The 20,624-nt window shown below is 57.0% G+C and overlaps 4 protein-coding genes across 4 annotated transcripts in view; 2 read left to right on the top strand and 2 right to left on the bottom strand.

Annotated features, from left to right (window-relative positions):
• Positions 1-20,624, top strand: part of LOC143159381 (histone H3) — a 137,809-nt gene that overhangs the window by 99,317 nt on the left and 17,868 nt on the right. The gene's annotated exons all lie outside the window — the stretch shown is intronic.
• LOC143155728 (histone H2A-IV) lies at positions 5,847-6,604 on the bottom strand. The gene has a single exon (XM_076328690.1). The coding sequence runs from the start codon at positions 6,562-6,564 to the stop codon at positions 6,175-6,177; it is 390 nt and encodes a 129-aa protein (XP_076184805.1). The 5' UTR covers positions 6,565-6,604; the 3' UTR covers positions 5,847-6,174.
• LOC143159317 (histone H2B 1/2/3/4/6) lies at positions 6,892-7,359 on the top strand. The gene has a single exon (XM_076335957.1). The coding sequence runs from the start codon at positions 6,930-6,932 to the stop codon at positions 7,308-7,310; it is 381 nt and encodes a 126-aa protein (XP_076192072.1). The 5' UTR covers positions 6,892-6,929; the 3' UTR covers positions 7,311-7,359.
• On the bottom strand, positions 8,299-8,776 carry LOC143159326 (histone H2B 1/2/3/4/6-like). Its single transcript, XM_076335968.1, has one exon. It carries the CDS (start codon positions 8,737-8,739, stop codon positions 8,359-8,361), a length of 381 nt encoding a protein of 126 aa, XP_076192083.1. The 5' UTR covers positions 8,740-8,776; the 3' UTR covers positions 8,299-8,358.

Consider the following 20,624-nt stretch of genomic DNA (forward strand, 5'->3'; position numbering starts at 1 on the left):
CAATCTCAATATGAATGATAAGGCAGTATTAGGGGGCTATAATGTGAACACAGCATTTCTACCTGCACACACATGTCACCAGATCTGATTCTAACACATCCATTATTTTTCCATCAGTGTTGAGACCAAAGTTTCTGAAATGACCAAAAACAACTACCATAGAAAATTTTGTGTACCTGTTCTTTTCACCAGAGGTCAAAGTAGTAGGATTTAGGCTCAGCAAGAATAGCAAACAGAAAAAGTTCATCCCACAGGAGGATGAACATCCAAAATTAATAAAGCAAATAGTGTGAATATAAAATCATATGACAGCATGTTCTTCCATCTTTCATGTTCTTTAATGTTCTTTCCTATTCAGTTCAAAGCAGTTTTCTTTGTATTCTTAAATCCACTCTACCCAGATGACATCACCCAGCATTGGTAAGATGGCACAGTGTTCAAATACATCATCCTGGTGTAGCAGGAATTATGCCGCCACCACCTAGACCATGGGAGGAATTAGGTGGATGCCACCTCAACAGGGCTCGGCCCTAGGTTCCTGCTCAAAGAAGACGAATATCCAATACGCTGAGTAAATAAGTGGTTTATTTATCTGACAAGCAGAGCAGCTCGAGCTGGGTGTCTCCAAAGAGGGACCCCTACCCCAGTTCGCACTCCCCAATTATACCCGTACCACCCAGCACCCGATCCCCAAGCCCAATCACTTAATTCTGGTCAGTGGTCTCTTGATTTCTTACTGGTTTTCTTGGTCTCTGGGCTGGCCTTCTTCTGACGTTACCTCATTCTCTTGGAATTGTTTCCTTGGTCCTTAGCTTCTTCATTCTGCTTGCATCTGCTGGTTTCGGCTAGTTCTGTGTTTGCAGCATTAGTTTTATCAAAAAGTTTACTCTTGTTCAGCTCTTGTGGCCTAAGGCTTCAACTACTTCAGCTTCTAGTGTTAAGCAAGGCTATCAATCCTAACAATTCTCAACACTGGGAAGTGCTAGAATACATCATCTTTAAACAGGCCCTTCGTGCTGTATTTTTATTTACACTCCATGTCTATCTTCAAAATACCTCTTTGTTCACAGCAACTGAAATACAGAGTATATTTATTTTTGGTTATACAAACATTTTTGTCAAAGTACTTTTTTTATGTCAGCAACCTTTTGTATGTCAAATTATCAGAGTTACATTACAGTTTACTCCTGTAGTGAATAACCAGCCATAAAGAATACTGAAGAACAATCCAAACAGTTACAGAAAATTCCCCTATCTTATTCTTAATAGAATAATAAAGTTAGTAGCATTCTTGGAAAGACTTATATCTTCTCTAGATCAGCATACCTACAGTAAAATTTATATTTATTAATCATCAAGTTTAATAAAAGAGTGTTTGCATTTCTGCAAGAGTGAAATACACCAGCTGGGTAAACAAATAACTGTATTCTCTAGTTAACGACTGGACAGCAAATCAGAAGTGAGAAATAGATGCCATACACCTGATCCAAAACCTGAACAGATCACATACTGGCTATAGCAATTTTATATTACTTCCAGCTCTTTTTTTTTTTTTTTTAATGCAGTAAATCAATAACTGCTCACCTACTTATGAAATAAAATTGGCCAGAGATTATAATTACTCAACACACAGGGCAAATAGTTGCTATGTTAGTTTCCCAGAGACTTTCTTTTCCAGTTTTAATAGAAAAGAATATATTTCAAAATAAATAACATTGACGGAGAAAGTGTTAACTGCAGCTAGGGAAAAAGATTTGGTCTTATACACACCTTGATGTAATGCTTTTGGCCAGTAATGAAAATGTGACTGGTTCAGGTTGTACAGGAAAAAATGGAGTCCTTGGGCTCCAAAAACCTGGTCTCGGGGTTGTGCTGTGTCAGAGCACAGAGCAGCTCAAGACGTGACACAAATCTCATTGGAGAAGAGGGCTGGAAGTAGAGGGGAATGCAGCTGGGAACACCCCTTCTCCCTTCCCAGCTCACATACCTACAAGGAAGGAAGAAGCATTACAATGAGCAGGGGCAGCTCTTTCACAGGGTCTGGGGTCACAGACCAGAGGCCTATGTAGGTAGAAAGGGCTTTTTACGTTTTGGGTTGGGTTTCTTTGGTGGTTGCAAAGAACTAAACTATTTGATGGCCCGTCCTGATAGAGAGGTTGTTCCAAAAGCATTCCTTGTCAAGAATGATACTAAGTATTAGTCACAAAGGTTCTTCCATTCATCTTTTAACACAGAAAAGCTCGGGAAGCAATTCTGGACATACTTGCATTTTCAAACTGGAAAATAAGTAGTTTGTGAGTGAAAGGAGTATCAGGACAGCTTGGAATTTTCATCACCAGTAAAATCCACAACCTTTTGTACTTGTAGTCCTACTTGCATTGCCTGTAGATTTTGTACTTCAAAGGGTCATAGGCAAATGGAAGAAATAATTCCCAAAATAAGAAGAGGGCACACATGGAGAGTTACAGCTGAATTTGGACTTCAGACAGAGTAAAGGTTCTTGCACTACCTTTGTGCAGCATCAGAGCTATGGAGAAATGCATACATCTCTTGTATGCATCCCCTTTTCCTTTTGTAGCAAGTAGCAGCCACTGAAACGCAAAACAATCTGAACACTCCACATGATAAAGTTTTTTTTCCCTGTGCGCTTGGGACACAGCGAGGTTAGCGTCTTTAATCATCCCGCTTAGAAAAGAGGACAAGAATTACCATAGGCATGACATGGCCCCAATCTTTCTACACATCGAAATACGTCTTTAAATAGGGCTGCCTCCTCCTGTGCTCCAAGCACCAGCAGACCTGGCTGACCGCATCACAGGCAAACCCGGGTGCCTGGGCTCAGCGGAGCTGGCTCAGGAAGCCCAGATAATGTATCTGAATCGGCTCCACTCCCTACATGCATGGGCTTTTAAACTCCGCCTTTTGAAATCGCTGGTACAAATCCCATGGAAGAAGTGAAACAGTCATATTGGGTGTAAGGCACATTTAGGTCCTGGAATTTTAGCCTTAACCGATACTTAAATGTCACGCAAAACCTCACGGGATGTGTATGTGTTGTACTTCAGACTTACAATAGCAGCTTCTAATTGTGCATTTATTGACGGGACAAAAATAAAAAAATTAGGGTTTCTAAAACGTTGCTAATCAGAGCGATTAGCCCTTTTCATAAGACCATGAAGGCAGATAAGCCTTTTACTCTTTTTTTCATTTTTACAGTATTTTCCACCTGAGATCATTTGCATGAAAGACCGTATTTCTCAGCAGGAAATGGCACAGGGTATAAACAACAGGGGACATCAGGAAGCTTCAGCATTTTTCTGAACTGAATAACGTGGACTCTTCCGCTTACCCTACAGGTTTATTTCTTGACAATGAAAGAGTTAAAAATACTTTAAGTGGTGGAAAAGTGAAAAGGAAATAACTTGTTTCTGGATTTAAAAATCCGGGGCCCTGCTTTGCCCTTCCCGAAGACATCCGACCATTTTCTTTGCCTTCTCTCCGCTGTTCCCAGGCGCCTCTTGCAGTGCGGGGGGTGGGGTGGGGGGTGGGGGGTGGAGGATGCCGCAGAGCAGCGTAGCCCGCTCAGCCTCCAACCCCCGCAACGCCCTCATCCCCTCCGCGCCGTCCTTCTCCGCCCAGCCCGGCCTCCCCCCCCCCCCCGCTTCTCTTCTCGAATCAGCTCGTGTTACACCCCACTCCCTCCTTCGACTCGTCCGCAACGGGCCCCGGCTCCCTCCTCCCCCGGAGGCGGATCAGCCCTTAAATCCCCGTCTCTGCCACCGGCGCGGGGAGTAGGAAAATCTCCGCTTGCCACGGCCGGACCGACTAACCCGGAGGGTTTCGTCGTCGCTGGAGAAACGAGGGGTCCTGGCGGGGACTCGCCCTTCAGCGGTCGCTGCCCGCTCCGTTATCCGCCGCCTGCTGCATTTACGCAGCGACGAGATAACTCGGCTTCAGCCTGAGCTCTCCTCCGTTAACGTACCCAGATTAAACTCGGGGGATTACATCACACAGTAAAGCCAACACTGCTTAGTAGATAGAAAAGACCTTTGAGTCTTTTGGTTCTTTTTCTGCTTCCCTCCCTCAAGGAATAAAACGCACAACGAAGAAAGAAACAAATTCATACATAATTAATTCGTTTCAATGTATAGCCAGCTCTTCAATCTGGGTGCCGAAACAGCGCACACTCCCCCCCTCCCTTCCCTCAAACTCGGTGGGTGAAGAGGGAGGGATGTGTAGTGGCGGCTGCCCCATCAGCGGCCGATCTGCGCGGGAGCGGGCCCGGAGCGGGCCCTGCCGAGAGGGGCGCCCGGGGGGGGGGGAGGGAGGGGGCGGGCGATGGTCTACCTTTTGCTGCCCAGAGCGCCGGCTCGTCAGAGTTGCTGAGTGGTCTCCATTCACACGGGCTCGAGGAGGCAGATTTCTCTTTGTCTCTTGATGACAGGCGTTTTCACCTTTCTCTCTCATTCTATCGTTGCAAAACCGAGTTAACATCAAAGAAATAACGGGAATCCGTCTGGGCGGCTTATACGAGACTGTAGGAGTTCACACTCGCCTTGTTAAGAAATATATATATATATGTTTAAAAAAAAAAATTTCTCCGCTTACCCTAGTTTTGATAAGCCACATCTATGAAGCGTCTTCACAAAAGTGTCTGGCTGCACAACACACAGTGGAGGACTCGTGGCCCTTCATAGTTTGGACCTCACATGATCCTATAGGTTTATTTAATGTTTTTTAAGGCTTTGTTTCTCAGATACATGATTTGAAACTGGAGCTACATAATGCCTAAACGCATTCTGCAACGGGGAAATAAGAACAAAAGCTACAAGAATAATAATGAATACTGTATCTTCTGTGCTATTGCATTTGTACTGTTGATACCAGAGCATTAATTTATAAAGGAAAGAAATCCAAAAGATTGTCCTCTTGAAAGTTTCTACAAGTCTAGAAACTCGAACTTAACTCCTCTCACAAAACATCGAGACGATGCACGTGTACCCAGGGGGTTTCACAGGACCCTTCCCCATTTTTCCTACAACCCCCAGTGGTTCCGATATGCAGACGACAGCTTCATTATGTGGAAGAAACACAGACACAGGGTGAAGTGGAGACTTTAAGTCAACGCTGTGACCTGCTGGAACGGCAGCAGCTCTTTTAAGAACCACTCGCCTTCTCCCAAAACGAGGTGGGAGCTCAAAACTCCCCGTACCTCATGGAGAAGAGGGCGCGGATCTAGCCAGTAGTGCCAGAAAAGCGAAATTAAAAGCGATAGTGCTCTTTCCAGTGTAACGCAGCGACCGTCACCGTGGTGGCACGTCACATCAGATCAGGCAGCTCACCGAGAACACTGGTAACCCTGCGCTGCCTGAAATCCTTCCCTAGTGCTCTGCAGAGTTAATTCTGCCAAGGAAAGCCAGCGGGACTCTCTCACGTGATAGCGTTAAAATGCAGCGAAAAAGGGAAATCAACAAGGGGCCCGAGGCAGGGAACAAGCCTCCTGTTGCGAAAGAATTAGTTCAGGGTCACTGCCGGGACCGCATGATTTCTTGGGGGTTTTCTTTGTGTATGCGCGCTTTTCTTCCCCCTACCCGCTCCTTCTATCCGAGTTTCAAAACTCCACGTTGCCCGGAGTTGCAAAAGCGAACGGCTACTCTTCAATATTCTCCAACAGAACCGAAATAACCTAGATTGATGGGAAGACTTCGGTTTATATGGCTCTCTAATAAATACTGCATAGAGCACTTACAGCAAAGCCAGAGTTAGCTTACTAGGAGGCGCGATGTTTACTCCAATATCATACAAAAACGTAGTTGCCACTGCTGACACGGTAAAAAGGTCCAGACTTTCTCAAAGCATAAAAGTATTTTATTAAAAATAAAATAGGAAATAATTCGAAAAAAACCGAACAAGCAACTGAATTGAACCCCTCGGTGGATCAGCCCAAATTTTTTAAAGAGTACCATTTAATATTAATAAAATAACGTCCCTATAAAAAACTTACGCAGGAACCGAGAACAGCACAGTTAAAACAAACTAAGGAAAAACAGCTTACATGTTTCTGCCTGCGTTCACTAGAAGAACCGAAACCGCAGAGAGCGACTCAGCCCTTTATGACTATTATGGGCGGCTCTAAAAAGAGCCTTTTTGTTTCCTGATTACTCTTACATGTGTTCACTTGGCTTTAGCCTTGTGGCTGTCGGTCTTCTTGGGCAGCAGCACGGCCTGGATGTTGGGCAGCACGCCGCCCTGCGCGATGGTCACCTTGCCCAGCAGCTTGTTGAGCTCCTCGTCGTTGCGGATGGCCAGCTGCAGGTGGCGGGGGATGATGCGCGTCTTCTTGTTGTCGCGGGCCGCGTTGCCCGCCAGCTCCAGGATCTCGGCCGTCAGGTACTCCAGCACGGCCGCCAGGTACACCGGGGCGCCGGCGCCCACCCGCTCCGCGTAGTTGCCCTTGCGCAGCAGCCGGTGCACGCGGCCCACGGGGAACTGCAGCCCGGCCCGCGACGAGCGCGACTTGGCCTTGGCCCGCGCCTTCCCGCCCTGCTTCCCGCGGCCCGACATCGCAGCGACTCAGCCAAGCGACGCCCGCAGCCGCTCCACACAAGCACCGACTCGCTCCCGGCCGCGCCCGCCCGCCCACCCGCTTCTATGCGGCTCGGGCGGAGCGGCGGCGCCTCCGCTGATAGGCTGCGGAGGAGGCGTTGTGCCGGCAGCCAATGGGACGGCGAATCGAGAGGTGCCCAATAGCAAGGCTCAGCGCGGGGTGACGACCTGAAGTAGAACTTCCAGCCAATGGCGATGCGACGCTGTCCCGCTGCTGCTTCGCCCAGCGCCGCCATAAAAGGGCTCCCGCGGGCGGCGGCGGCGTTTACCCGGCGCTCGGTTCGCGCGTCCCGTTGGCGAGCGAGAGACGCGCGTTCGCCGCGATGCCCGAGCCGGCCAAGTCCGCCCCCGCGCCCAAGAAGGGCTCCAAGAAAGCCGTGACCAAGACGCAGAAGAAGGGCGACAAGAAGCGCAAGAAGAGCCGCAAGGAGAGCTACTCGATCTACGTGTACAAGGTGCTGAAGCAGGTGCACCCCGACACGGGCATCTCGTCCAAGGCCATGGGCATCATGAACTCCTTCGTCAACGACATCTTCGAGCGCATCGCCGGCGAGGCCTCGCGCCTGGCGCACTACAACAAGCGCTCCACCATCACCTCGCGGGAGATCCAGACGGCCGTGCGGCTCCTGCTGCCCGGCGAGCTGGCCAAGCACGCCGTCTCCGAGGGCACCAAGGCCGTCACCAAGTACACCAGCTCCAAGTAGGGCGTCTCGGATCGTCAGTTGTAACCCAAAGGCTCTTTTAAGAGCCACCCACCTCTCCAGTAAAAGAGCTCTAACTTCTGTATTTTACTTCAGTTTTCCTGATGGTATGTTCTCTGATTATCTTAGTGATGAATGTTCGAGCCCAGTGATCTAAAAGTCCCAGCATGGCTTAGTATTAGGAACGCAGTCCCTATCTCTAGTCCCTACTTCTTGGGGTCTATATGGCTTTCTTTGCCCTGCTGAACCCAGCCGTTACCGTTGAGTCTTCTTCACGCTGTCTGTTGTGTGTGTGCTCTTATGGACTGCTTCGATTGCCAGCTGTTTGTAGGGCACCTTCCCTGCGCTGTCTGCTTCCTGTGTGCCATTGCTCAGTTAAAGTCCCTGGTGTCTGAAATGAGAGAAATGAAAAGTGGTTACAGTGCTTGCCCTCCCCAACTCAGGCCGGTTTCACCCCTGGTCCATCCCTTCTCCCTGTTCTCATGCCATGACCTTCTATGTTATCGGTCATAGACATAGGCCAATATAGTTTAAAAGTGCCTTCGAGGGTTTAAGTAATTCGTAAGGGAACACTTTGGGTTTTTAAGTGCTTCGTTTCATTGGTCTTCCCTATCTGGAAAAAAATCTGTTTAAAACGTATGCCTTAAAAGATTAATTAGGCTATTTCGTAGTATTTTTTTATTCTAAGGTTCCTAATAGAAGGTTGTTAACGGTTGCAGAACGGACTAACACTCAGATAGAGAAGGTCTCGCCGCGCGCCAACGACTGCGCTTTCGTACCCCCTGCTGCCCCCTGATGGGCGTTTCCGAAGTTTCTGTCATTTTGCGTTTTACAGCATCGGGTTAAGACCTCAGCCTGAGAGACATAGGAAAAACTGCCGTAACAGATGAAAAGTTGGTCCAGAAGGACACTATGCAAGCGGGACTCAGAACACAGAGGAGTTAAATAAGTGTCGGAAAACACCAGTGACAAAGCTCTTCAAATGAAAGAATTGGTGGCTCTTAAAAGAGCCTTTGGGCCGAGCAGGTCTGACTCAGGACACGGAGGCAGCTTACCTGGAGCTGGTGTACTTGGTGACGGCCTTGGTGCCCTCGGAGACGGCGTGCTTGGCCAGCTCGCCGGGCAGCAGGAGCCGCACGGCCGTCTGGATCTCCCGCGAGGTGATGGTGGAGCGCTTGTTGTAGTGCGCCAGGCGCGAGGCCTCGCCGGCGATGCGCTCGAAGATGTCGTTGACGAAGGAGTTCATGATGCCCATGGCCTTGGACGAGATGCCCGTGTCGGGGTGCACCTGCTTCAGCACCTTGTACACGTAGATCGAGTAGCTCTCCTTGCGGCTCTTCTTGCGCTTCTTGTCGCCCTTCTTCTGCGTCTTGGTCACGGCTTTCTTGGAGCCCTTCTTGGGCGCGGGGGCGGACTTGGCCGGCTCGGGCATCGCGGCGAACGCGCGTCTCTCGCTCGCCAACGGGACGCGCGAACCAAGTGCCGGGTAACGCCGCCGCCCGCGGGAGCCCTTTTTATAGCGGCGCTGGCAATGAGAGGCGACGAAGCCGCGCCTCCCACGGCCACGTGACTCATTGAGGCCGGAGAAGCGGGGGGCGGGGAGGACTTTCCACCCCAGCAGCTGTGCGCTTCGGTCGGGAGCGGGACGATGTGTGTTGTGGGGGTGCGGAGCCATGTGTGTTGTCGTGCGGGGAAGAGCGATGTGCGTGTCATCGTAGGCAGGGCGATGTGCATCGTCTGATCGCAGAGCGCCGTGTTTCTCGGCCGGAGCAGAGCGATGGGGGTGTCTTCGGGGAGCGAAGCGGGGGGTGTGTGTGTGTGTGTGTGTCCGTCGGCGCAGAGCGATGTGTGTGTAGGGGAGGAGCGGAGCGATGTGTGTGTCATCGTAGGCAGGGCGGTCTGTGCATCGTCTGATCGCAGAGCGCCGTGTTTCTCGGCCGGAGCAGAGCGATGGGGGTGTCTTCGGGGAGCAAAGCGGGGTGGGTCTGTGTGTGTGTGTCCATCGGCGCTGAGCGATGTGTTTCGGGAAGGAGGTGGGCGACGACGATGCAGGGCGATGTGTGTTTGGGGCGGCGCATAGGGATGGGACTATGGTAGGCAGGGCGGTCTGTGCATCGTCTGATCGTAGAGCGCTGTGTTTCTCAGCAGGAGCTGAGCGATGTGTGTTTCCTTCGGCGCCCAGCGATGTGCGTGTCATCGTAGGCAGGGCGATGTGCATCGTCTGATCGCAGAGCGCCGTGTTTCTCGGCCGGAGCAGAGCGATGGGGGTGTCTTCGGGGAGCAAAGCGGGGTGGGGGGGTGTGTGTGTGTCCGTCGGCGCCGAGCGATGTGTTTCGGGAAGGAGGTGGGCGACGACGATGCAGGGCGATGTGTGTTTGGGGAGGCGCATAGGGATGGGACTATGGTAGGCAGGGCGGTCTGTGCATCGTCTGATCGCAGAGCGCCGTGTTTCTCAGCAGGAGCAGAGCGATGTGTGTTTCCTTCGGCGCCCAGCGATGTGCGTGTCATCGTAGGCAGGGCGGTCTGTGCATCGTCTGATCGCAGAGCGCCGTGTTTCTCGGCCGGAGCAGAGCGATGGGGGTGTCTTCGGGGAGCGAAGCGGGGTGTGTGTGTGTGTGTGTGTCCGTCGGCGCCGAGCGATGTGTTTCGGGAAGGAGGTGGGCGACGACGATGCAGGGCGATGTGTGTTTGGGGAGGCGCATAGGGATGGGACTATGGTAGGCAGGGCGGTCTGTGCATCGTCTGATCGTAGAGCGCTGTGTTTCTCAGCAGGAGCAGAGCGATGTGTGTGTAGGGGAGGAGCGGAGCGATGTGCGTGTCATCGTAGGCAGGGCGGTCTGTGCATCGTCTGATCGCAGAGCGCCGTGTTTCTCGGCCGGAGCAGAGCGATGGGGGTGTCTTCGGGGAGCGAAGCGGGGGGTGGGGGTGTGTGTGTGTCCGTCGGCGCAGAGCGATGTGTTTCGGGAAGGAGGTGGGCGACGACGATGCAGGGCGATGTGTGTTTGGGGAGGCGCATAGGGATGGGACTATGGTAGGCAGGGCGGTCTGTGCATCGTCTGATCGTAGAGCGCTGTGTTTCTCAGCAGGAGCAGAGCGATGTGTGTGTAGGGGAGGAGCGGAGCGATGTGCGTGTCATCGTAGGCAGGGCGATGTGCATCGTCTGATCGCAGAGCGCCGTGTTTCTCGGCCGGAGCAGAGCGATGGGGGTGTCTTCGGGGAGCGAAGCGGGGGGTGGGTGTGTGTGTGTGTCCGTCGGCGCCGAGCGATGTGTTTCGGGAAGGAGGTGGGCGACGACGATGCAGGGCGATGTGTGTTTGGGGAGGCGCATAGGGATGGGACTATGGTAGGCAGGGCGGTCTGTGCATCGTCTGATCGTAGAGCGCTGTGTTTCTCAGCCGGAGCAGAGCGATGTGTGTGTAGGGGAGGAGCGGAGCGATGTGTGTGTCATCGTAGGCAGGGCGATGTGCATCGTCTGATCGTAGAGCGCTGTGTTTCTCAGCAGGAGCTGAGCGATGTGTGTTTCCTTCGGCGCACAGCGATGTGCGTGTCATCGTAGGCAGGGCGGTCTGTGCATCGTCTGATCGCAGAGCGCCGTGTTTCTCGGCCGGAGCAGAGCGATGGGGGTGTCTTCGGGGAGCGAAGCGGGGGGTGGGGGTGTGTGTGTGTCCGTCGGCGCCGAGCGATGTGTTTCGGGAAGGAGGTGGGCGACGATGATGCAGGGCGATGTGTGTTTGGGGAGGCGCATAGGGATGGGACTATGGTAGGCAGGGCGGTCTGTGCATCGTCTGATCGTAGAGCGCTGTGTTTCTCAGCAGGAGCAGAGCGATGTGTGTGTAGGGGAGGAGCGGAGCGATGTGCGTGTCATCGTAGGCAGGGCGATGTGCATCGTCTGATCGCAGAGCGCCGTGTTTGTCAGCCGGAGCAGAGCGATGTGTGTGTAGGGGAGGAGCGGAGCGATGTGTGTGTCATCGTAGGCAGGGCGATGTGCATCGTCTGATCGTAGAGCGCTGTGTTTCTCAGCAGGAGCTGAGCGATGTGTGTTTCCTTCGGCGCCCAGCGATGTGCGTGTCATCGTAGGCAGGGCGATGTGCATCGTCTGATCGCAGAGCGTCGTGTTTCTCGGCCGGAGCAGAGCGATGGGGGTGTCTTCGGGGAGCGAAGCGGGGTGTGTGTGTGTGTGTGTGTCCGTCGGCGCCGAGCGATGTGTTTCGGGAAGGAGGTGGGCGACGACGATGCAGGGCGATGTGTGTTTGGGGAGGCGCATAGGGATGGGACTATGGTAGGCAGGGCGGTCTGTGCATCGTCTGATCGCAGAGCGCCGTGTTTGTCAGCCGGAGCAGAGCGATGTGTGTTTCCTTCGGCGCCCAGCGATGTGCGTGTCATCGTAGGCAGGGCGATGTGCATCGTCTGATCGCAGAGCGCCGTGTTTCTCGGCCGGAGCAGAGCGATGGGGGTGTCTTCGGGGAGCGAAGCGGGGGGTGGGGGTGTGTGTGTGTCCGTCGGCGCCGAGCGATGTGTTTCGGGAAGGAGGTGGGCGACGACGATGCAGGGCGATGTGTGTTTGGGGAGGCGCATAGGGATGGGACTATGGTAGGCAGGGCGGTCTGTGCATCGTCTGATCGTAGAGCGCTGTGTTTCTCAGCAGGAGCAGAGCGATGTGTGTGTAGGGGAGGAGCGGAGCGATGTGCGTGTCATCGTAGGCAGGGCGATGTGCATCGTCTGATCGCAGAGCGCTGTGTTTCTCGGCCGGAGCAGAGCGATGTGTGTTTCCTTCGGCGCCCAGCGATGTGCGTGTCATCGTAGGCAGGGCGATGTGCATCGTCTGATCGCAGAGCGCCGTGTTTCTCGGCCGGAGCAGAGCGATGGGGGTGTCTTCGGGGAGCGAAGCGGGGGGTGGGGGTGTGTGTGTGTCCGTCGGCGCCGAGCGATGTGTTTCGGGAAGGAGGTGGGCGACGACGATGCAGGGCGATGTGTGTTTGGGGAGGCGCATAGGGATGGGACTATGGTAGGCAGGGCGGTCTGTGCATCGTCTGATCGCAGAGCGCCGTGTTTCTCAGCAGGAGCTGAGCGATGTGTGTTTCCTTCGGCGCCCAGCGATGTGCGTGTCATCGTAGGCAGGGCGATGTGCATCGTCTGATCGCAGAGCGCCGTGTTTCTCGGCCGGAGCAGAGCGATGGGGGTGTCTTCGGGGAGCGAAGCGGGGGGTGGGGGTGTGTGTGTGTCCGTCGGCGCCGAGCGATGTGTTTCGGGAAGGAGGTGGGCGACGACGATGCAGGGCGATGTGTGTTTGGGGAGGCGCATAGGGATGGGACTATGGTAGGCAGGGCGGTCTGTGCATCGTCTGATCGCAGAGCGCCGTGTTTCTCAGCAGGAGCAGAGCGATGTGTGTGTAGGGGAGGAGCGGAGCGATGTGTGTGTCATCGTAGGCAGGGCGGTCTGTGCATCGTCTGATCGCAGAGCGTCGTGTTTGTCAGCCGGAGCAGAGCGATGTGTGTGTAGGGGAGGAGCGGAGCGATGTGTGTGTCATCGTAGGCAGGGCGGTCTGTGCATCGTCTGATCGTAGAGCGCTGTGTTTCTCAGCAGGAGCAGAGCGATGTGTGTTTCCTTCGGCGCCCAGCGATGTGCGTGTCATCGTAGGCAGGGCGATGTGCATCGTCTGATCGCAGAGCGCCGTGTTTCTCGGCCGGAGCAGAGCGATGGGGGTGTCTTCGGGGAGCGAAGCGGGGGGTGGGGGTGTGTGTGTGTCCGTCGGCGCCGAGCGATGTGTTTCGGGAAGGAGGTGGGCGACGACGATGCAGGGCGATGTGTGTTTGGGGAGGCGCATAGGGATGGGACTATGGTAGGCAGGGCGGTCTGTGCATCGTCTGATCGTAGAGCGTCGTGTTTGTCAGCAGGAGCAGAGCGATGTGTGTGTAGGGGAGGAGCGGAGCGATGTGCGTGTCATCGTAGGCAGGGCGATGTGCATCGTCTGATCGCAGAGCGCCGTGTTTGTCAGCCGGAGCAGAGCGATGTGTGTTTCCTTCGGCGCCCAGCGATGTGCGTGTCATCGTAGGCAGGGCGGTCTGTGCATCGTCTGATCGCAGAGCGCCGTGTTTCTCGGCCGGAGCAGAGCGATGGGGGTGTCTTCGGGGAGCGAAGCGGGGTGTGTGTGTGTGTGTGTGTCCGTCGGCGCCGAGCGATGTGTTTCGGGAAGGAGGTGGGCGACGACGATGCAGGGCGATGTGTGTTTGGGGAGGCGCATAGGGATGGGACTATGGTAGGCAGGGCGGTCTGTGCATCGTCTGATCGTAGAGCGCCGTGTTTCTCGGCCGGAGCTGAGCGATGTGTGTTTCCTTCGGCGCCCAGCGATGTGCGTGTCATCGTAGGCAGGGCGATGTGCATCGTCTGATCGCAGAGCGCCGTGTTTCTCGGCCGGAGCAGAGCGATGGGGGTGTCTTCGGGGAGCGAAGCGGGGGGTGGGGGTGTGTGTGTGTCCGTCGGCGCCGAGCGATGTGTTTCGGGAAGGAGGTGGGCGACGACGATGCAGGGCGATGTGTGTTTGGGGAGGCGCATAGGGATGGGACTATGGTAGGCAGGGCGGTCTGTGCATCGTCTGATCGTAGAGCGCTGTGTTTCTCAGCCGGAGCAGAGCGATGTGTGTGTAGGGGAGGAGCGGAGCGATGTGTGTGTCATCGTAGGCAGGGCGATGTGTGTTTCCTTCGGCGCCCGGCGATGTGCATCGTCTGATCGCAGAGCGCCGTGTTTCTCGGCCGGAGCAGAGCGATGGGGGTGTCTTCGGGGAGCGAAGCGGGGGGTGGGGGTGTGTGTGTGTCCGTCGGCGCCGAGCGATGTGTTTCGGGAAGGAGGTGGGCGACGACGATGCAGGGCGATGTGTGTTTGGGGAGGCGCATAGGGATGGGACTATGGTAGGCAGGGCGGTCTGTGCATCGTCTGATCGCAGAGCGCCGTGTTTGTCAGCCGGAGCAGAGCGATGTGTGTTTCCTTCGGCGCCCAGCGATGTGCGTGTCATCGTAGGCAGGGCGATGTGCATCGTCTGATCGCAGAGCGCCGTGTTTCTCGGCCGGAGCAGAGCGATGGGGGTGTCTTCGGGGAGCGAAGCGGGGGGTGGGGGTGTGTGTGTGTCCGTCGGCGCCGAGCGATGTGTTTCGGGAAGGAGGTGGGCGACGACGATGCAGGGCGATGTGTGTTTGGGGAGGCGCATAGGGATGGGACTATGGTAGGCAGGGCGGTCTGTGCATCGTCTGATCGTAGAGCGCTGTGTTTCTCAGCAGGAGCAGAGCGATGTGTGTGTAGGGGAGGAGCGGAGCGATGTGCGTGTCATCGTAGGCAGGGCGATGTGCATCGTCTGATCGCAGAGCGCCGTGTTTCTCGGCCGGAGCAGAGCGATGGGGGTGTCTTCGGGGAGCGAAGCGGGGTGTGTGTGTGTGTGTGTGTCCGTCGGCGCCGAGCGATGTGTTTCGGGAAGGAGGTGGGCGACGACGATGCAGGGCGATGTGTGTTTGGGGCGGCGCATAGGGATGGGACTATGGTAGGCAGGGCGGTCTGTGCATCGTCTGATCGCAGAGCGCCGTGTTTCTCGGCCGGAGCTGAGCGATGTGTGTTTCCTTCGGCGCCCAGCGATGTGCGTGTCATCGTAGGCAGGGCGATGTGCATCGTCTGATCGCAGAGCGCCGTGTTTCTCGGCCGGAGCAGAGCGATGGGGGTGTCTTCGGGGAGCGAAGCGGGGGGTGGGGGTGTGTGTGTGTCCGTCGGCGCAGAGCGATGTGTTTCGGGAAGGAGGTGGGCGACGACGATGCAGGGCGATGTGTGTTTGGGGAGGCGCATAGGGATGGGACTATGGTAGGCAGGGCGGTCTGTGCATCGTCTGATCGTAGAGCGCCGTGTTTCTCGGCCGGAGCTGAGCGATGTGTGTTTCCTTCGGCGCCCAGCGATGTGCGTGTCATCGTAGGCAGGGCGATGTGCATCGTCTGATCGCAGAGCGCCGTGTTTCTCGGCCGGAGCAGAGCGATGGGGGTGTCTTCGGGGAGCGAAGCGGGGGGTGGGGGTGTGTGTGTGTCCGTCGGCGCCGAGCGATGTGTTTCGGGAAGGAGGTGGGCGACGACGATGCAGGGCGATGTGTGTTTGGGGAGGCGCATAGGGATGGGACTATGGTAGGCAGGGCGGTCTGTGCATCGTCTGATCGTAGAGCGCTGTGTTTCTCAGCAGGAGCAGAGCGATGTGTGTGTAGGGGAGGAGCGGAGCGATGTGCGTGTCATCGTAGGCAGGGCGATGTGCATCGTCTGATCGCAGAGCGCCGTGTTTGTCAGCCGGAGCAGAGCGATGTGTGTGTAGGGGAGGAGCGGAGCGATGTGTGTGTCATCGTAGGCAGGGCGATGTGCATCGTCTGATCGTAGAGCGCTGTGTTTCTCAGCAGGAGCTGAGCGATGTGTGTTTCCTTCGGCGCCCAGCGATGTGCGTGTCATCGTAGGCAGGGCGATGTGCATCGTCTGATCGCAGAGCGCCGTGTTTCTCGGCCGGAGCAGAGCGATGGGGGTGTCTTCGGGGAGCGAAGCGGGGTGTGTGTGTGTGTGTGTGTCCGTCGGCGCCGAGCGATGTGTTTCGGGAAGGAGGTGGGCGACGACGATGCAGGGCGATGTGTGTTTGGGGAGGCGCATAGGGATGGGACTATGGTAGGCAGGGCGGTCTGTGCATCGTCTGATCGCAGAGCGCCGTGTTTGTCAGCCGGAGCAGAGCGATGTGTGTTTCCTTCGGCGCCCAGCGATGTGCGTGTCATCGTAGGCAGGGCGATGTGCATCGTCTGATCGCAGAGCGCCGTGTTTCTCGGCCGGAGCAGAGCGATGGGGGTGTCTTCGGGGAGCGAAGCGGGGGGTGGGGGTGTGTGTGTGTCCGTCGGCGCCGAGCGATGTGTTTCGGGAAGGAGGTGGGCGACGACGATGCAAGGCGATGTGTGTTTGGGGAGGCGCATAGGGATGGGACTATGGTAGGCAGGGCGATGTGCATCGTCTGATCGCAGAGCGCTGTGTTTCTCGGCCGGAGCAGAGCGATGTGTGTTTCCTTCGGCGCCCAGCGATGTGCGTGTCATCGTAGGCAGGGCGATGTGCATCGTCTGATCGCAGAGCGCCGTGTTTCTCGGCCGGAGCAGAGCGATGGGGGTGTCTTCGGGGAGCGAAGCGGGGGGTGGGTGTGTGTGTGTGTCCGTCGGCGCCGAGCGATGTGTTTCGGGAAGGAGGTGGGCGACGACGATGCAGGGCGATGTGTGTTTGGGGAGGCGCATAGGGATGGGACTATGGTAGGCAGGGCGGTCTGTGCATCGTCTGATCGTAGAGCGCTGTGTTTCTCAGCCGGAGCAGAGCGATGTGTGTGTAGGGGAGGAGCGGAGCGATGTGTGTGTCATCGTAGGCAGGGCGATGTGCATCGTCTGATCGTAGAGCGCTGTGTTTCTCAGCAGGAGCTGAGCGATGTGTGTTTCCTTCGGCGCCCAGCGATGTGCGTGTCATCGTAGGCAGGGCGATGTGCATCGTCTGATCGCAGAGCGCCGTGTTTCTCGGCCGGAGCAGAGCGATGGGGGTGTCTTCGGGGAGCGAAGCGGGGGGTGGGGGTGTGTGTGTGTCCGTCGGCGCCGAGCGATGTGTTTCGGGAAGGAGGTGGGCGACGATGATGCAGGGCGATGTGTGTTTGGGGAGGCGCATAGGGATGGGACTATGGTAGGCAGGGCGGTCTGTGCATCGTCTGATCGCAGAGCGCCGTGTTTCTCAGCAGGAGCAGAGCGATGTGTGTTTCCTTCGGCGCCCAGCGATGTGCGTGTCATCGTAGGCAGGGCGATGTGCATCGTCTGATCGCAGAGCGCCGTGTTTCTCGGCCGGAGCAGAGCGATGGGGGTGTCTTCGGGGAGCGAAGCGGGGGGTGGGGGTGTGTGTGTGTCCGTCGGCGCCGAGCGATGTGTTTCGGGAAGGAGGTGGGCGACGACGATGCAGGGCGATGTGTGTTTGGGGAGGCGCATAGGGATGGGACTATGGTAGGCAGGGCGGTCTGTGCATCGTCTGATCGCAGAGCGCCGTGTTTCTCAGCCGGAGCAGAGCGATGTGTGTGTAGGGGAGGAGCGGAGCGATGTGCGTGTCATCGTAGGCAGGGCGATGTGCATCGTCTGATCGCAGAGCGCCGTGTTTCTCGGCCGGAGCAGAGCGATGGGGGTGTCTTCGGGGAGCAAAGCGGGGTGGGGGGGTGTGTGTGTGTCCGTCGGCGCAGAGCGATGTGTTTCGGGAAGGAGGTGGGCGACGACGATGCAGGGCGATGTGTGTTTGGGGAGGCGCATAGGGATGGGACTATGGTAGGCAGGGCGGTCTGTGCATCGTCTGATCGCAGAGCGCCGTGTTTCTCAGCCGGAGCAGAGCGATGTGTGTTTCCTTCGGCGCCCAGCGATGTGCGTGTCATCGTAGGCAGGGCGATGTGCATCGTCTGATCGCAGAGCGCCGTGTTTCTCGGCCGGAGCAGAGCGATGGGGGTGTCTTCGGGGAGCGAAGCGGGGGGTGGGGGTGTGTGTGTGTCCGTCGGCGCCGAGCGATGTGTTTCGGGAAGGAGGTGGGCGACGACGATGCAGGGCGATGTGTGTTTGGGGAGGCGCATAGGGATGGGACTATGGTAGGCAGGGCGGTCTGTGCATCGTCTGATCGTAGAGCGCTGTGTTTCTCAGCCGGAGCAGAGCGATGTGTGTGTAGGGGAGGAGCGGAGCGATGTGCGTGTCATCGTAGGCAGGGCGATGTGCATCGTCTGATCGCAGAGCGCCGTGTTTCTCGGCCGGAGCAGAGCGATGGGGGTGTCTTCGGGGAGCGAAGCGGGGTGTGTGTGTGTGTGTGTGTCCGTCGGCGCCGAGCGATGTGTTTCGGGAAGGAGGTGGGCGACGACGATGCAGGGCGATGTGTGTTTGGGGAGGCGCATAGGGATGGGACTATGGTAGGCAGGGCGGTCTGTGCATCGTCTGATCGTAGAGCGCCGTGTTTCTCGGCCGGAGCTGAGCGATGTGTGTTTCCTTCGGCGCCCAGCGATGTGCGTGTCATCGTAGGCAGGGCGATGTGCATCGTCTGATCGCAGAGCGCCGTGTTTCTCGGCCGGAGCAGAGCGATGTGTGTGTAGGGGAGGAGCGGAGCGATGTGTGTGTCATCGTAGGCAGGGCGATGTGTGTTTCCTTCGGCGCCCGGCGATGTGCATCGTCTGATCGCAGAGCGCCGTGTTTCTCGGCCGGAGCAGAGCGATGGGGGTGTCTTCGGGGAGCGAAGCGGGGGGTGGGGGTGTGTGTGTGTCCGTCGGCGCCGAGCGATGTGTTTCGGGAAGGAGGTGGGCGACGACGATGCAGGGCGATGTGTGTTTGGGGAGGCGCATAGGGATGGGACTATGGTAGGCAGGGCGGTCTGTGCATCGTCTGATCGCAGAGCGCCGTGTTTGTCAGCCGGAGCAGAGCGATGTGTGTTTCCTTCGGCGCCCAGCGATGTGCGTGTCATCGTAGGCAGGGCGATGTGCATCGTCTGATCGCAGAGCGCCGTGTTTCTCGGCCGGAGCAGAGCGATGGGGGTGTCTTCGGGGAGCGAAGCGGGGGGTGGGGGTGTGTGTGTGTCCGTCGGCGCCGAGCGATGTGTTTCGGGAAGGAGGTGGGCGACGACGATGCAGGGCGATGTGTGTTTGGGGAGGCGCATAGGGATGGGACTATGGTAGGCAGGGCGGTCTGTGCATCGTCTGATCGTAGAGCGCTGTGTTTCTCAGCAGGAGCAGAGCGATGTGTGTGTAGGGGAGGAGCGGAGCGATGTGCGTGTCATCGTAGGCAGGGCGATGTGCATCGTCTGATCGCAGAGCGCCGTGTTTCTCGGCCGGAGCAGAGCGATGGGGGTGTCTTCGGGGAGCGAAGCGGGGTGTGTGTGTGTGTGTGTGTCCGTCGGCGCCGAGCGATGTGTTTCGGGAAGGAGGTGGGCGACGACGATGCAGGGCGATGTGTGTTTGGGGCGGCGCATAGGGATGGGACTATGGTAGGCAGGGCGGTCTGTGCATCGTCTGATCGCAGAGCGCCGTGTTTCTCGGCCGGAGCTGAGCGATGTGTGTTTCCTTCGGCGCCCAGCGATGTGCGTGTCATCGTAGGCAGGGCGATGTGCATCGTCTGATCGCAGAGCGCCGTGTTTCTCGGCCGGAGCAGAGCGATGGGGGTGTCTTCGGGGAGCGAAGCGGGGGGTGGGGGTGTGTGTGTGTCCGTCGGCGCCGAGCGATGTGTTTCGGGAAGGAGGTGGGCGACGACGATGCAGGGCGATGTGTGTTTGGGGAGGCGCATAGGGATGGGACTATGGTAGGCAGGGCGGTCTGTGCATCGTCTGATCGTAGAGCGCTGTGTTTCTCAGCCGGAGCAGAGCGATGTGTGTGTAGGGGAGGAGCGGAGCGATGTGTGTGTCATCGTAGGCAGGGCGATGTGTGTTTCCTTCGGCGCCCGGCGATGTGCATCGTCTGATCGCAGAGCGCCGTGTTTCTCGGCCGGAGCAGAGCGATGGGGGTGTCTTCGGGGAGCGAAGCGGGGGGTGGGGGTGTGTGTGTGTCCGTCGGCGCCGAGCGATGTGTTTCGGGAAGGAGGTGGGCGACGACGATGCAGGGCGATGTGTGTTTGGGGAGGCGCATAGGGATGGGACTATGGTAGGCAGGGCGGTCTGTGCATCGTCTGATCGCAGAGCGCCGTGTTTGTCAGCCGGAGCAGAGCGATGTGTGTTTCCTTCGGCGCCCAGCGATGTGCGTGTCATCGTAGGCAGGGCGATGTGCATCGTCTGATCGCAGAGCGCCGTGTTTCTCGGCCGGAGCAGAGCGATGGGGGTGTCTTCGGGGAGCGAAGCGGGGGGTGGGGGTGTGTGTGTGTCCGTCGGCGCCGAGCGATGTGTTTCGGGAAGGAGGTGGGCGACGACGATGCAGGGCGATGTGTGTTTGGGGAGGCGCATAGGGATGGGACTATGGTAGGCAGGGCGGTCTGTGCATCGTCTGATCGTAGAGCGCTGTGTTTCTCAGCAGGAGCAGAGCGATGTGTGTGTAGGGGAGGAGCGGAGCGATGTGCGTGTCATCGTAGGCAGGGCGATGTGCATCGTCTGATCGCAGAGCGCCGTGTTTCTCGGCCGGAGCAGAGCGATGGGGGTGTCTTCGGGGAGCGAAGCGGGGGGTGGGGGTGTGTGTGTGTCCGTCGGCGCCGAGCGATGTGTTTCGGGAAGGAGGTGGGCGACGACGATGCAGGGCGATGTGTGTTTGGGGAGGCGCATAGGGATGGGACTATGGTAGGCAGGGCGGTCTGTGCATCGTCTGATC

Source organism: Aptenodytes patagonicus, chromosome 1, assembly GCF_965638725.1.
Source record: "Aptenodytes patagonicus chromosome 1, bAptPat1.pri.cur, whole genome shotgun sequence".
Taxonomy (NCBI): domain Eukaryota; kingdom Metazoa; phylum Chordata; class Aves; order Sphenisciformes; family Spheniscidae; genus Aptenodytes; species Aptenodytes patagonicus.

Coding starts and splice junctions, on each gene's coding strand:
- LOC143159317 (XM_076335957.1), top strand. CDS start 6,930: ATGCCCGAGCCGGCCAAGTCCGCCCCCGCGCCCAAGAAGGGCTCCAAG.
- LOC143155728 (XM_076328690.1), bottom strand. CDS start 6,564: ATGTCGGGCCGCGGGAAGCAGGGCGGGAAGGCGCGGGCCAAGGCCAAG.
- LOC143159326 (XM_076335968.1), bottom strand. CDS start 8,739: ATGCCCGAGCCGGCCAAGTCCGCCCCCGCGCCCAAGAAGGGCTCCAAG.